Below are 14,201 nucleotides of genomic sequence, written 5' to 3'. Positions count from 1 at the left end.
AGGCGAAGTTTCAGCCACTGAGCCATTGGACCAGGTCCAATACATCTTTACTGTTTTGGTTAAGTTCTGATTTACCTATATTCTCCATTAGTAGACTCTTGCCATTACCAGCATCATTTTCCATCATTTCCCCACATATCACCGTCTGTTTCTGTCACACAAATCTCCAGGTTTCTCCAAAAGCTTCTTCTACTTTCAAGGCTTTTCCCACAAGCTGGCCAACTGACATGGAACACTAGCCCCTCCTTCAACCAGTGAGGCCCTACTCATCCTTCAGAGCACACAGCTGATTAAGTAGGCTCCTCGTGCTGCACTTCCAACTGTAATTAAGCCAATTATAAAATTACATTCTGTCACTCCAAGCAGACCGCAGGGAACTATGTCTGCATAACAGCTCTATCCCCTGGGTCCAGATCTGTGCCCGATGCACAGCTACCCAAGGGATAGCTGTTGGATGAAGAGCAATAGCTCAATGGGGAAACTGAGTTTTATTTTTTTCTTAAAGATTTATTTTTATTATTTTCTTATTGGAAAGGCGGATATGCATATAGGAGAGTCAGAGAGGAAGATCTTCCGTCCGATGATTCACTCCCCAAGTGAGCGCAACAGCCGATGCTATGCTAATCCAAAGCCAGGAGCCTCTGCCAGGTCTCCCACGCGGGTGCAGGGTCCCAAAGCTTTGGGCCGTCCTCGACTGCTTTCCCGGGCAACAAGCAGGGAGCTGGAAGGGAAGGGGGGCTGCCGGGATTAGAACCGGTGCCCATATGGGATCCCGAGTGTGCAAGGCGAGGACCTTAACCACTTGCGCCACCACGCCGGGCCCGAAACTGAGTTTTGGATGGTGGGAGCTTGTAGCCAGTTTGGTGATTTGCCTAAACCTTCTCATCAGTGGCCTCTGGGGGGACTCTACAGAAGACAAGTGTGGAGTGAACAACATTGGCCCAGACTCTGTGGCTGCCATGTATCCTGGGCACATTAGCCACAGTGTCACAGAGGAAAGCCTGGTGCCCACTTGCATGACGAATACATTAGGACCCCAGACTTCTGAATCCTCAATATTCCTACATGTAGGCATTGGTCAGGGGAGGAGTTGGAAATACAAGGCCCAGGCCTAGCTCTGCCCTGAGACCAGGAGACAATCACTGACCTGATCTCATTGCTGAGGTGCCCAATTTCTGCAAGGCTTGGAAACTGGAAGGCAATATACAGTGTTCACAGCTGCCACGAGGTGGTGCTCCTTCCCTAATGTGCCTAAGGGAATGCAAAATGGGATTCAGCTGCCTGGCAGGCCCTCTACAACCATGCAAGCTAGGGCAGCTGGACTGCATGAGCAGGCATCCCACAGCCCAGGGTCAGCCCTTCCTGAAATGAGCAGCATCCATCCCAGGCTTGACCACACAAATGAGGTGAGCAGCCCTGCACTTGCTCCACAGCTTTATTGACTCCTCTTTCTCAGGGTGGCAGGAACTTGCAGCTGGAGAACTGAATGAGGACCTGCAGCCATGGGCTCAGTATGGGTCATTAAAGGGGTACAGAGGGTGTCCGGCATCTCTGGGAACTCTCTTGCCATCCACCTGAAAAAAAGAGACAGGGACCTCATTATAGGCGCTGAACTGAAAAAGACTCAGAGCATCGATCCCAAATTCTCTGGATAACCTCATCTCTCACTAGCATTACCCAAAACGGAGGGGCCACACTGCTGCCACAGAAAATGCCACAGAATCAGCAGTCCTGCAATACCACACTGACAGGACAGCCTGGGACATGGCTGCTGTGGCCCTTAAGAATTCATTCCACTGGAGTAAGAACTACCAACTATTTCTATTCCCATGTGCACGTGGTTTCAAATCCACCCTGATCACTCTAAGGTCAGGAATTAGGCAAGAAAGTCAAGGAGCGTGAAGCTGGCAGATGGGACACCCACTGTCCAATGAATGCATGACGTCGGTCCTGGTTGTCCCATGCTTCTGATGCAGTGCCTGCTAACATGTCTGGAGGAAGCAGATGATGGCCTAAGCACCTCCATTCCTATCACCCACATGGGAGACCCATATGCAATGTCCTTGGCTCTAGTTCGGCCTGGCCTAATCCTACCTACTTACTGTTGGCATTTCTAGTGTAAAAGAATAAATCAATGTTTTTAAAATTAAGAATTAGGGCCCGGCGCGGTGGCGCAGTGGTTAAAGTCCTCGCCCTGCACGCCCGGGATCCCATATGGGCGCCAGTTCTAATCCCGGTGGCCCCGCTTCCCTTCCAGCTCCCTGCTTGTGGCCTGGGAAAGCAGTTGAGCACGGCCCAAAAGCTTTGGGATCCTGCACCCGCGTGGGAGACCTGGCAGAGGCTCCTGGCTTCGGATCAGCATAGCATCGGCCATTGCGCTCACTTGGGGAGTGAATCATCGGACGGAAGATCTTCCTCTCTGTCTCTCCTATATGCATATCCACCTCTCCAATAAGAAAAAATAAATCTTTAAAAAAAAATTCAGAATTTTCTTCTGGACCCAACATATCATTACTACTAACATGCTATGTGTCAGGAACTAGGCCCAGTAACTGGAGTGACAAGCATAATACCATTTTAAATTACAAAACACTGAAGAGAAAGACAGGGCCTCATAGGGTGAAAACCTGTCCCCAAGACACAATTTCTGAGATCCAGACAAACAATAGCAAACTCAGGGTCATCATCCTTTCCCACACACAACCAGCAAGCCAGATTTCGCCCAAAGTCTCATATTCCAACATATTGAGAGTGAGTCCATCCTTACCGTAAGCATGGGCACAATATATCGCCAATTCCTGTTCAGGGCATCCAGTTGCTTCATCTCTTCTGGGCTCAAGGTGAAGTCAAGCACCTAAGGAAGAGGACGGGGTTCAGGACAGCCAGCCTTGTGAGTGGATACAGGGGCTCATGCCACTGCCCGCTTCTCTAGACAGAGCTGGGCCAGCGGCAGCACAGACAGCTAAAGCACACAGACCCATCTGCAGGTACCTGGATGTTCTGCAGGATGCGGGAAGGAGTGACACTCTTGGGGATGCAGATGACTTTCCGCTGCACCTGCCACCTATGAGGGGGATCAGGTAGAGGTGGAAGTCAGTCTCCCTAACCACTGCCTATCCTCAGCTCCTGGAGCCACTGGGCCACTGGAGTGTGAACATCCTTGCAATCAAATCTGGAAGCCCTCAACCCTCACCTCCCATTCCTGAGCCTTTCTTCCCAACCACGGCTCCTGTTCCAAAGAACACCACCGTGTACCTGAGCAAGATCTGAGCTGGAGATCGGCCATACTTCTCAGCCAGTGCCAGCACGGTAGGTTCCTCCAGCAGGACAGGTTCATTAGGATCGCGCCAAGCACGGTCTGGAGAGCCCAAAGGGCTATAGGCAGTCACCTCCAGGCCACGTGCATGGCAGTGGGCAATGAGCTCATTCTGTGCCAGGTATGGGTGGCATTCCACCTGAGCCCAGAGAAAAGACATCAACCATGGTGGCTACAGCAGCGTGGCTGGCCTTCTGCATGTCAGTGCTCACAGGCCAGAGACTTTCCTCATGTCAACACAGCCCACTCTTATTCTCACATTCCACTGCCATTTCATCAGCTCCATGGCCCTGTGCAGAGAGAGCAGTCTGCACCGTTTCTGAGCACATGCTAGTCACCCTCACACGGACACCATCACCAGCTCACTCATGCCTGTGCACACACAATCCTGCACGCCACTGCTCTGCTTGCTGTGCTCACCTGCAAGACAGCCGGGCGCACCGAGGCCACGCTGAGCACGTCGTCGATCTGCCGGCTGTTGAAGTTGGACAGGCCCAGTGCCCGCACCAGCCCCTTCGCCACTAGCGCCTCCATTGCTTTCCAGGTCTCCTTGTAGTCGATGAAATCATAGCGCACAGTCCCATCAGCGTTCTTGGGGAAGGGGTTGTCTCCTCGTCTGAGTGAGACACAGCTTCCTAAGTGTGAGCTCAAAGGCCAGGCTTCTGCCCTACCTGCCCACTCTATCCACATCCCCAAGCCCAGAGACAGCAAAGTGCCATCACTCCGAACACCTGTGCTTCCTCACTCTCAGCTCACAATGCCAGTGTCAGGTCTACATGGACCTTCCATTCCTTGCTCACTCCCTAGCAGCTAGCTGCTCTTGCATTCTCCCTCCTGGGCAGGCTCCTCTCATTGCCCTTGTTGGTACACTCTCATTACAAAACCCCAAGGCCTGGCTCAACGGAATGACTGAACGGAAAGCAAGGACCACTAGTGAACCACCGGTACACATCCATGCAACTGCATTCCTTGGTCTGCAGCTGAATGCCTGGCTGCAGCAGAAAAGCAGAGATCCCACCCACGCTCAGTTTGCCACACAGGTGGCTATTCCATTGCAGTGTTGCTGCCCTGACTCACAATGTATTACTAACACATCCCACCAAATCCCAGATCCCTGGGTGAAGGCCCTGGCAAGGCTCACTCAAAAGCATAAGGCCAGTGCATCAGGTACAGGTCCAGATACTCCAGCTGCAGGTCAGCCAGCGTCTTCCGGAGGGCAGGCTCCACATCCTCGGGATGGTGCTTGGTGTTCCATAGCTTGGATGTCACAAAGAGCTCCTCCCGAGCCACTGCCTAGGGCAGGAGACAAGTATAGGATGAGAGGATCAAGGGCCCCTCTCAACCATCTGCACTTTTGGGAGAGAATCCAGAGGAGATGAATGCTGGATTCCACCAGCCAGGCTCATGGCCCATCAAGGCTCTGGATTCTCTCACTCAGCCTCAATAGCCTTACCGCTCACCTTGCCTGGTCCTACGTTCTCCTTCAGGGCTTCCCCAATCTCAGCCTCGTTGCCATAGACAGCAGCACAGTCGATGTGGCGGTAGCCCACACTAAGGGCATACTTCACAGCTGCTTTGACCTGAAGATGAGAGAATAAGAAGTTTTCATTGTGCCAATCTATTGTAAAACTCCCCTGCCACCACCCCCTGCCAACATTGAGGGGTATAGTTAAGGCTTATGCCAGAGCCTTTAGCCACTTAGGGGAACAGGAGCCTTGTTCAGAGACCAAATCTTCATTTTTGCCCCCAATTCACCTGTTCCTAAAGTGCCAGAATGAGGCTCAGAAAAACCTAATAGCATGTTCCCAGCATTTATCATCTATCAGGAGATGGACTGACACTGGAGTTGTACCACAGTGGCTTGAAGCTTCTATCTGCAATGCTGACATGCCATATGAGCACTGGTTCAAGTCCCATCTCTTCCACTTCCATCCAGCTGCCTCACAATGGCTTGGAAATGCATTCAAAGAGTCTCTGGGCCCCTGCACCAGTGAAGGAGACCTGAATGAAGCTCCTGGCTCACCTTGACCTAGCCCTGACCATTGCAGCTAGTCTGGGGAGTAAACTAGCAGACAAAAGAGCTCTTTCTGTTTCTCCTCTCCCTCTTTGCAACTCCGCTTTTCAAATAATGTATACACACACACACACACAATATGTACATATACACATATGTAACAGTGGATGGATCCCACTTCCAGTGTGTTAAGCATCTGAGGGAAAGAAGAAAGCGGGAAAAAATGGCTGAGATTATTCAACCATGTCACAAACATGAGTCTAAAGTCCAGACAGAGGCTGTTTGCCTCCTAGTCTTTCCCACACTTTACTTCTCTTAACTCTGAGTAAGACTTCCAAGAACATAATGTGAACCGTTCCTCACCCCCAAGTAGGAACCCAAGGTCATAGCAAAGCAAACCATAAGAAAATAGGTCCTAGGGCTCCCATTGAGTGCAGTGGTTAAGGCTGCTGGAGATGCTTGCATATTGGCCTCAAGTCCCAGCTCTCCTCCACATTCCAGCTCCAGCTCATGCACATCCTGGGAGGCAACAGTAAACGGCTCTAGCCACCCACTGGCAGGCCTAGGCCTTTCTCTGGTCCAGCCCTGCCTGTTGTAGACACTTGGGGATTGAACCAGAGCCTGAAAGATCTCTGTGTTTCAATTAAATTAAAATAACCAAACAAAATGCAAAACAAGTTTTTGTTCCCAGGATCTACTTGCCTGCAAGGGTTCTATCCCAGGAGTTGTAGCCGTCTTAAAAAATACTTCTTGAGCTAAGAAAGACTTTTAAGCCACCACTTATTTGTTATATGAATAGATCTCCATTTAGTAAACTGATAAGGAAATCTGGTTAAGTTAAGTAAGTAAATGTGTCCTAGCCTTGGTCTACACAGCTCACCTAGTTAGTTTCTCTGCAAAGCTGGACAGCTGCTATGGCTCCAACTCTGGACACACTGGGGACAAGCCCAGGCCTCAGCGAATCCCCAGTACGAGAGGAGACACATCACAGCACAGGCTGGTAACTGCCATCTTCGGACTCACAGCATGGTGCAGATCCAGAGAAAAGGGTACTCCCTGTGCCCTTGGCCTTGCTGAGGCCCTCAGCCCCTCCTGTGTGCCAGCCAAGGAAGCCAAGAATGCAGTGTGAGTCCCTTCTTCTCTGACCTCCTCCCAGTGCTCCCCAGCTGCATCCCCACCAGTAGATTATAGGCCTGGTCTGCTGAGGGAAAAGGCAGCATTCCTCCACCAAGTCCTGCCTTGTCCCTAGCACAGGTCTAGAAATCCTTCGCCTCTCCCCTCAGCCTCACCTGGCCAGGCTCACTCTTCCAGGTGCCCAGACCAATGAGGGGCATCTTCTGCCCAGTGTGCAGGTGGACACTGGAAGTTGTCATTGTCCCCTGAAACAGATGGGAAGAGAATAGCGTAGGAGTGAATGTTCTTGCCTGGTCTTAGTTACTCACTGGCCTACAACCTTATAACACAATGGTATAAACAACAAGCTTATGATCAATCGTATAAATCATTGTGTAGACAATGGAGCACATCTGTGGGTAACAAACACATGATTGTGTACACGTGCCTATAGGAGAGGCAGTGAAGACAGGGTGTTTGAAACCACCCAAAGGCAGTAAGAAGCTCCTGAACAAACACTAACCAGAGCATTCTGCTGGCTGCCCTTCCAGGAATTTGTTAAAGAGCTCAAACAAAGGGCTTAGTGCAATAGTCTTGTGGACTTTGCACCTGTGTGGGAGACCTGGCATAAGCTCCAGGCTCTTGTCTCCCTGCTTCAGTTTGGCTCAGCTCTGGCCATCGTGGCCACTTGGGGAGAGAATTAGTGGATGTAAGATCTTCCTGTCTGTCTCTCCTTCTCTGTGTAAATCTGACTTTCCAATTAAAATAAATAAATCTCTTTTAAAAATGATAAAATGATGAAATTTGCAAATAAACCAAGAATATTCATTATACTGAAAATGTTGAATACGCCCAATCTGGTGTGAAACCCAAGTGCCACATACTTAAACAGTACCTAACTTCCCGGAAGAAGGAGAACAGAAGGCACTCGCACAATGTGTGATAACCATTAATCAGAAACTGCAGAAGAGTTGCTCGAAGACTACAGTAAAGGAGCCATTGGCTAGGACGGCTTCTTGGAGGTGATGCCAGAGGCTGGAGGGAAAGAGCAGGAGTCATCCAAATGGAAGAGAAAGCAGCAGATTCTCTCCAAGTGCCATGAGATACAAAATAAATCAGCACCAGTGTGATGGCTTAACCAGTTAATTCTCCACCTGCAAGTGTAAGCATCCAAGATGGGTACTGGTTCATGTCCAGCTACTCCACTTCTAATCCAGATTCCCAGATTCTAGCCGGGAAAGCAGTGCAGGTTGGCTGAAAGCCTTGGAGCCCTATGCCCAGAAGAGGCTCTTGGTTCCTGGTTTGGAAAAGATTTGTTTACTTTAATTGGAAAGGCAGATTTGCAGAGAGAAAACAAAATATTTCTTCCATCTGCTGGTTTACTCCCCAGGTGGCTGCAATGGCCAGAGCTGAGCCAATTAGAAACCAGGAGCCTCCTCTGGGTCTCTCATGCAGGTTCAGGGTCCAAAGGTTTTGGGCCATCTCCTACTGCTTTCCCAGGCCACAGGGAGGGAGTTGAATGGGAAGTTGAGCAGCCAAGATGTGAACTGGTGTCCATATGGGATTCCAGTGTGTACGAGGAATTATTTAGTCACTGAACAATAACGCAGAAACCAAAAAATCAATCAATCTTAAAAGAAAAAAAAATCCCTCTTCTCTTGATCTTATCAGTACCATATATATAACTCTCTTAAGACTAACTTCATTGCTGGGCCTGGCGCCGTGGCCTAGTGGCTAAAGTCCTCACTTTGAATGCACTAGGATCCCATATGGGTGCCGGTTCTAATCTTGGCAGCCCCACTTCCTATCCAGCTCCCTGCTTGTGGCCTGGGAAAGCAGTAGAGGACAGCCCATGTGTGGGAGACCTGGAAGAAGCTCCTGGCTCCTGGCTTCGGACAGGCGCAGCACAGGCCATTGAGCTCACTTGGGGAGTGAATCATTGCACAGAAGATGTTCCTCTCTTTCTCTCCTTCTCTCTGTATATCTGACTTTGTAATGAAAATAAAATAAATCATTAAAAAAAAAAGACTAACTTCATTGCTAACAGTATCTTTAAATATGTAACCTTTGTTTCCAAGTTCTAAAAGGGCAAGAGATAAAGTAACCAGATTAAGCTATGAATATAATGAGCACATTAAACTTATCTTTCCTATTGTAAAAAGGGAGAGTTTTATAGAGCAATATAACCTACTTACAGAAATCAATCACTTTCTGCTAAAAACAAAAACAAACTACAAAAACAACAACAAAAACTTGTTTAAATCTGCCCAGTTAATCACAGAGAGCTGAGGGCAATACTCTGAAACCAAGTTCCCAGAGGTCAGACAACCATCTCTGGACTTCACAGGTGCAAACTGGTGGCCTGTGGCCAGCAGGGTCTCTGGCTGCTTTCCAGGGCTTGATGGCCACACAATACCATGTCTGCCTCTCCCTGATTTCCCTGCATGCCACAGAGGGCTCTGAAATTACACCCAGGGAAAGAGTTCAAACAAAAGCCAGCCCAGGGAAGAAACCTGAACATGGATTCTTCCTTTTGCAGGTAAAAGTGAAAACCACAAAAATGATGGGGTTTGTTGGGCAAAGAGATAGGAAGCCCCAACAAACACCTTCAAAGAACAAGAGCTCTAAGCAGGAATGGAAGCACAGCAGCAGCAGCACACAGAGCTCTCTCCCTGGGATAAAGTCATCCTCAGCCAGCTCAGGACTTCCTGCTCTGTCTGAGGCAATGGCACTGCAGGCAGCAACTTGAATGAACAGACTCCAGTTCTGCTGGACCTCAGGCAGCACCCACTAACCCAGCAGTGGGGGTGCAGAAGCACTGAGGATCAGGTCTCCCAGCTCAGAGCCAGGCTCCTTCTCTCTGGGGTTATGCCTTCCCTGTCCAGGGGAGCCTCCACAAGTGCTGCCTGGAAGTGGGCAATCCACAGACCCAGACCAGGGGCACAGTGTCTCTGAGGGCTTCCTGGCTGATGGGTCTGTTCCCCTGATTGCCACAGATGTTGCCTGGCCCTGGGGGATTGGTCTTAGTCTCTACTCACTTCATCCTTGAATTCATTTTTGCAGTTACTACTTGAAACCCCAATTATTCCAATGTAGTTCTGTACATTCAACTTAAATTCCGTAAGATCCTGAGATTGGGGCCTGGCTTGGCCTACCTTCCCCTTCAAATGGTGGGATCCCATATAGGCACTGGTTCATGTCCCAGATGCTCCACTTCCCAAACAGCTCCCTGCTTATGCCTGGGAAAGCAGTGGAGGATGGCCCAAAGCTTGGGATCCTACATTTGTGTGGGAGACCCAGAGGAAGCTACTTGCTCTTGGCTTTAGATCAGCTGAGCTCTGGCCTTTGCAGCCACTTGTGAAGTGGACCAGTGGATAGATGATCTTTCCTCTTGTCTCTTTTTCTCTCAATAAATCTGATCTGCCTTTCCAACAAAAATAAATAAATCATTAAAAATATAGATTCAGAGACTCAACAAGTCCAAATTTACACATAAATACAGCAACATTAGGGGCATGAGATTAACGTGTTAAAATAACAATATCTCACATCAAAGGTCCTGGGTTTGAGTCCCAGAGCCCTGGTTTCTGATTCCAGCTGCCTGCCAATCAAAACACTGCACAGGGTTCAGGTATATGACACATAATGCCAAATTGCTGCCTGCAACACTGGCATCCCACCTGAGCTTGGGTTCGAGTTCAGTGGCTCCACTTTGGATCCAGCTCCCAAATACGCCTGGGAAAATATTAGAAGATGGCCCAGGGCCCGGTGCGGTGGCGCAAGTGGTTAAGTCCTCGCCTTGCACGCCCGGGATCCCATATGGGCGCCGGTTCTAATCCCGGCAGCCCCGCTTCCCTTCCAGCTCCCTGCCTGTGGCCTGGGAGAGCAGTAGAGGACGGCCCAAAGCTTTGGGACCCTGCACCCGCGTGGGAGACCCAGAAGAGGCTCCTGGCTTCGGATCGGCATAGTATCGGCCCGTTGCGGCTCACTTGGGGAGTGAATCATCGGATGGAAGATCTTCCTCTCTGTCTCTCCTCTCTGTATATCCGCCTTTCCAATAAAAAATAATAAAAATAAAATCTTTAAAAAAAAAAAAAAAAAAAAAAAAAAAAAAAGATGGCCCAAATCTTTGGACACTCATCCACATGGGAGATGCAGATAGAACTCCAGACTCCTGGCTATGGCCTGGCAAGCCCTGATCATTGAAGACATTTGGAGGGTGAACCAGCAGATTGCAGATCTTTGTGTGACTCCCTCTCTCTGTATTTCTGCTTTTGTAATAAACAAAAAAAAAAAAAAAAAGAAAAAAAGAAAAGAAAAGAAAAAGGGGGGGAGTAGGGAAATCCTGGAAGGTACAAGTGTTTGAGTCCCTACAATAAACTGGCAGACCCAAACTGAGTTCGTGCTTCTGAGTTCTGAGTGTCAGCTTTTGTACAGCTCAGCCCTGGGCATTATGACCATGTAAATGGGCATTAACAAGTGGCTTGGAGTTATTTCCCTCTCAATTCGTCTACGAAAAACTAAAACTAAGTCAGCAGCAAGCAGAGTGCAGAGTAAACATTTTAGGCTCTGGGTTCACACAGACTTGGGTTTCAATCCCAGATCCACTGTGGGCAAGCGGTACTCCATACAGAGACACTGCATGGTGCCTGACTCACTGTCTCACCAAGGACCTTCACCTTTGCATAACAAGGATTAAAGCAAACCAAACACCATGTCCACAGTATAATGCCTTACCAGCAAGCTTTCCAAGGAAAGTATTTGCAGTTCTCAGAGGCATTTCTGAGTGTCCTCTGGTTATCTGGCAGGCAATGGAGAAGGGAAGTGGGTCTCCTTCTGTATTTGTTAGGTGCCTGGAAACCCAGCTTAATTAGGCAATGTTGGCATTCATTTGGGCTGTTTGCCTAGGTTAAAAAATCTTGTTCATACTTATATAATTATAGTGGCCAGTGTGGAGGCATAGTAAGCTTATCCTCCACTTATGGCAGTGGCATCCCATATGGGCGCTGGTTTGTGTCCCAGCTACTCCACTTCTGATCCTGCTCTCTGCTTATGGGCTGAGAGAGTAGAAGAGGATGGCTCAAGTTCTTGTGCTCCTGCACCCACATGGGAGATCCAGAAATAGCTCCTGGCTTTGGATTGACTCAGCTCTGTTGGTTGCAGCCATTTGGGAAGTGAACCCAACAGATAGGAGATCTCTGACTCTCCTTCTCTATATAACTCTGCCTTTCAAATAAAAAATTAAAATCTTTTAAAAAATACAAGTGTAGAAAACTGCTGTTTGACTTAAAAGATAAGGACTCAGACTACAACAACTGCTCCTATTCTTTTTAAAAATGGGAAATAAAAAACCAGAAATTTCCGGAATCTTCTGAAGTCCATTTGTATTTCCCTCCACTGTCCCTATCCTGGCTTTCACCACCATCATTACTCAAACCACGGATGTGTGAGTTTTCAGTGTGTCCCCTCTGACCATAAGCCATTCAACAGATGTAATCAATGACCTTGGGGCTCAAACTCCTTGACAAGCCTCTCCCACCCTCAGCATAAAGTACACCTTCCCAAGCCTGACTCTGGCTTTCCTTATCTCTCCTCATCTCAGACTCCCATTTTCTAGAACTTGCAGAACCAGCACCATGTACTTGACTCCACATCTTTACACACTGTCTTTTCCCAAACCCCACCCTGGCATTGTCAACCACCTCTTAGCTGGTGTACTTCACTGAGGTTTTTGCCTGTGTGTGCACCTATTTCTTGGGCACACTAGATATTTTCCCCCCAAACGTGACACTCTTTGAGGTCCAAACCAGTCGTAATGTCAGAACGTTAACACTCTATGTATCTGTAGCGTTGCATATACACACATACATGAATAAAGAGCAACACGCACAGAGGACACAACGGCTGTTAATGAAGAGCTGAAGCTAACCCAGCTGAAGGAGTATCTGAGGAAGTCACTGTTTCCAGCACCTACTTCCTTTATTTCTTCGGAAATCAGTAAAGAATCAGCCTGGAGAACAACAAAGCACTTCATTAGGATCAGCAAAAAAAAGTTCCGGCTGACAACTGGATCCTACCGAGATTGCCCCAAGAACAGGCCTGGTCAGAACCTTCAAGGCCATTCTAGGGGGTCCGGTGGCCACTAGGATGGGCAGTGCAAAGGGAAGCATCATCTCACAGCCCAACCTCGGGAAGGCTGGCAGCAGAATTACAAACTCAGCTTTCCTAGACCCAATGTAGGCGCCTCAGCAGGCAACTTCTCCCCACTTCCTGCTCCTTCTGAGGCGCACCCCCTGCACCTCCAGAGGAAAGCCAGAGCGCCTGGGAAAACCGCGGAGCTGAGCAAGCCAGGGATGCAAACAAAACTCAGAGAGCGACCAAGGCCAGCCAGGCGTTTGCAGGGCTTCCCCGAGAGTGGATTCTCAGGGCTCCCAGGCAGGGAGTCCTCTGACCGCCGAGGAGGCTGAGAAGTTATCCGAGATCTCAGAGAGAAGATGGGGAAGAAGCACTTCGGAAGCCCTTGTGCTCTCCCGCTGCACCCTCAGCTCTCCCGCAGGAGTACGGGCCGGTAGTCAAGGAGATTCAGCTTTACTCACCTGAGCAAAACACAGCCAGAACACACTAGCGTCACCGGGACTCAAGCCCACGCCTCACCACGGGGCCGAGCCGCCTCAGCTTAAGTGTGGCGGTGAGGAGGAAGCTCCGCCCGGAGGGAGGTCCGAGAGCCGGGCATCCGGGATCCCGCGCAGGGTGGACTCTCCGGGAAGGAGCCGGGAGGTTGGCCGGCGTTGCCTGGAGGCTGCTCCATCCCATTCTCTGAGCGCGGGTTGACTGACTTGGTTGGGTGGCGGTGGTTGACATTATTTCCCGGTCAAAATAAAGCTAGCGCCACCGGCCACACGGGTGGTCTTGCTGGCCCACAATGCACTGTGCCGGCGCTCTAGACCGTTGATTTCCCTGTACTTCCGGGGGGATGGAGCCACTTAGATGCCAGGGTGTGTTTTGCCAATTGCATTAGTATTTCATAGAGTCGAGTCGGCAATTTTCAGAGTTGAAGGAAGTTGCAAGCTGAAGCGAAAGAGTAGTCAGAATACAAAGAAAGCCGAAGACCGCGGGGTATGCCCTAACAAGTTCTTGCCTTTGAGAATCCTTGCACTCTGGCAAGAGGGGATCCTGCTTGTGGTTCCAGGACTTGGTGGCAGTAAGTTCATAAATTTGATTTTATCCCGTCCTCACAACAGCCCTAAATAGGAAACTTTTTTTCTTAAAGATTTATCATCGAGGACCAGAAATTTAAGCTGAGGAAAATCTATACAAATATGACCCTATTGGGCCTGGCCCCAATAGCTCAATACTCAATAGCTAAATCCTTACCTTGCACACACCAGGATCCTATATCAGTGCCGGTCGTGCCCTGGCTGTTGACTTTCCATCCAGTTCCCTGCTTGTGGACTAGAAAAGCAGAGGAGGATGCCAAAGCCTTGGGACCATGTGCCCAACTGGGAGACCAGGATTAGGCTCCTGGCTCTTGGCTTCGGATTGGCTCAACTCCAGTTGGTGCAGCCACTTGGGGAGTGAACCAGCAGAAGAAAGGTCTTTCTTTCTGTATTTCTCTGTGTATTTCCTTCTGTCAGTAAATCTGCCTTCCCAATAAAAATAAATAAATCTTAAAAAAAAAACTCTATTGAACTAACCCTTGGGGTAGTGGTTACTGCATGTAAGACTGGCATCCTGGACTGAAATGCCAGTTCAAGTCCC

At 49.2% G+C, this 14,201-nt stretch overlaps 1 protein-coding gene across 1 annotated transcript; it reads right to left on the bottom strand.

Moving 5' to 3' along the window:
- Nucleotides 1-1,507: 1,507 nt before the first annotated feature.
- LOC121154746 (aldo-keto reductase family 1 member A1) lies at nucleotides 1,508-13,221 on the bottom strand. Its single transcript, XM_040977747.1, has 9 exons — nucleotides 13,040-13,221; nucleotides 6,620-6,709; nucleotides 4,777-4,896; nucleotides 4,458-4,609; nucleotides 3,737-3,932; nucleotides 3,256-3,455; nucleotides 2,992-3,064; nucleotides 2,768-2,854; nucleotides 1,508-1,574 (listed from the first exon to the last, which is right to left on the bottom strand). Exons 2-9 carry the CDS (start codon nucleotides 6,701-6,703, stop codon nucleotides 1,509-1,511), a joined length of 978 nt encoding a protein of 325 aa, XP_040833681.1. The 5' UTR covers nucleotides 6,704-6,709; nucleotides 13,040-13,221; the 3' UTR covers nucleotide 1,508.
- Between the last annotated feature and the right edge of the window lie 980 nt (nucleotides 13,222-14,201).

Source organism: Ochotona curzoniae, unplaced genomic scaffold, assembly GCF_017591425.1.
Source record: "Ochotona curzoniae isolate NIBS_2020 unplaced genomic scaffold, NIBS_Ocur_1.0 contig_2855, whole genome shotgun sequence".
NCBI lineage: Eukaryota > Metazoa > Chordata > Mammalia > Lagomorpha > Ochotonidae > Ochotona > Ochotona curzoniae.
The sequence above is the reverse complement of the archived record's forward strand: the minus strand, read 5'-3'. Positions and strand labels throughout refer to the sequence as shown.

What these genes read in the sequence shown, in the direction of transcription:
- LOC121154746 (XM_040977747.1), bottom strand. Translation starts at nt 6,703, where the DNA reads ATGACAACTTCCAGTGTCCACCTGCACACTGGGCAGAAGATGCCCCTC. An exon ending in AGAACGTAGGACCAGGCAAG is followed by an intron (nt 4,610 to 4,776) that starts GTGAGCGGTAAG and finishes CTCCTGCCCTAG; the next exon opens with GCAGTGGCTCGGGAGGAGCT. An exon ending in CCAGCTCAGATCTTGCTCAG is followed by an intron (nt 3,065 to 3,255) that starts GTACACGGTGGT and finishes TCCCCCTCATAG; the next exon opens with GTGGCAGGTGCAGCGGAAAG.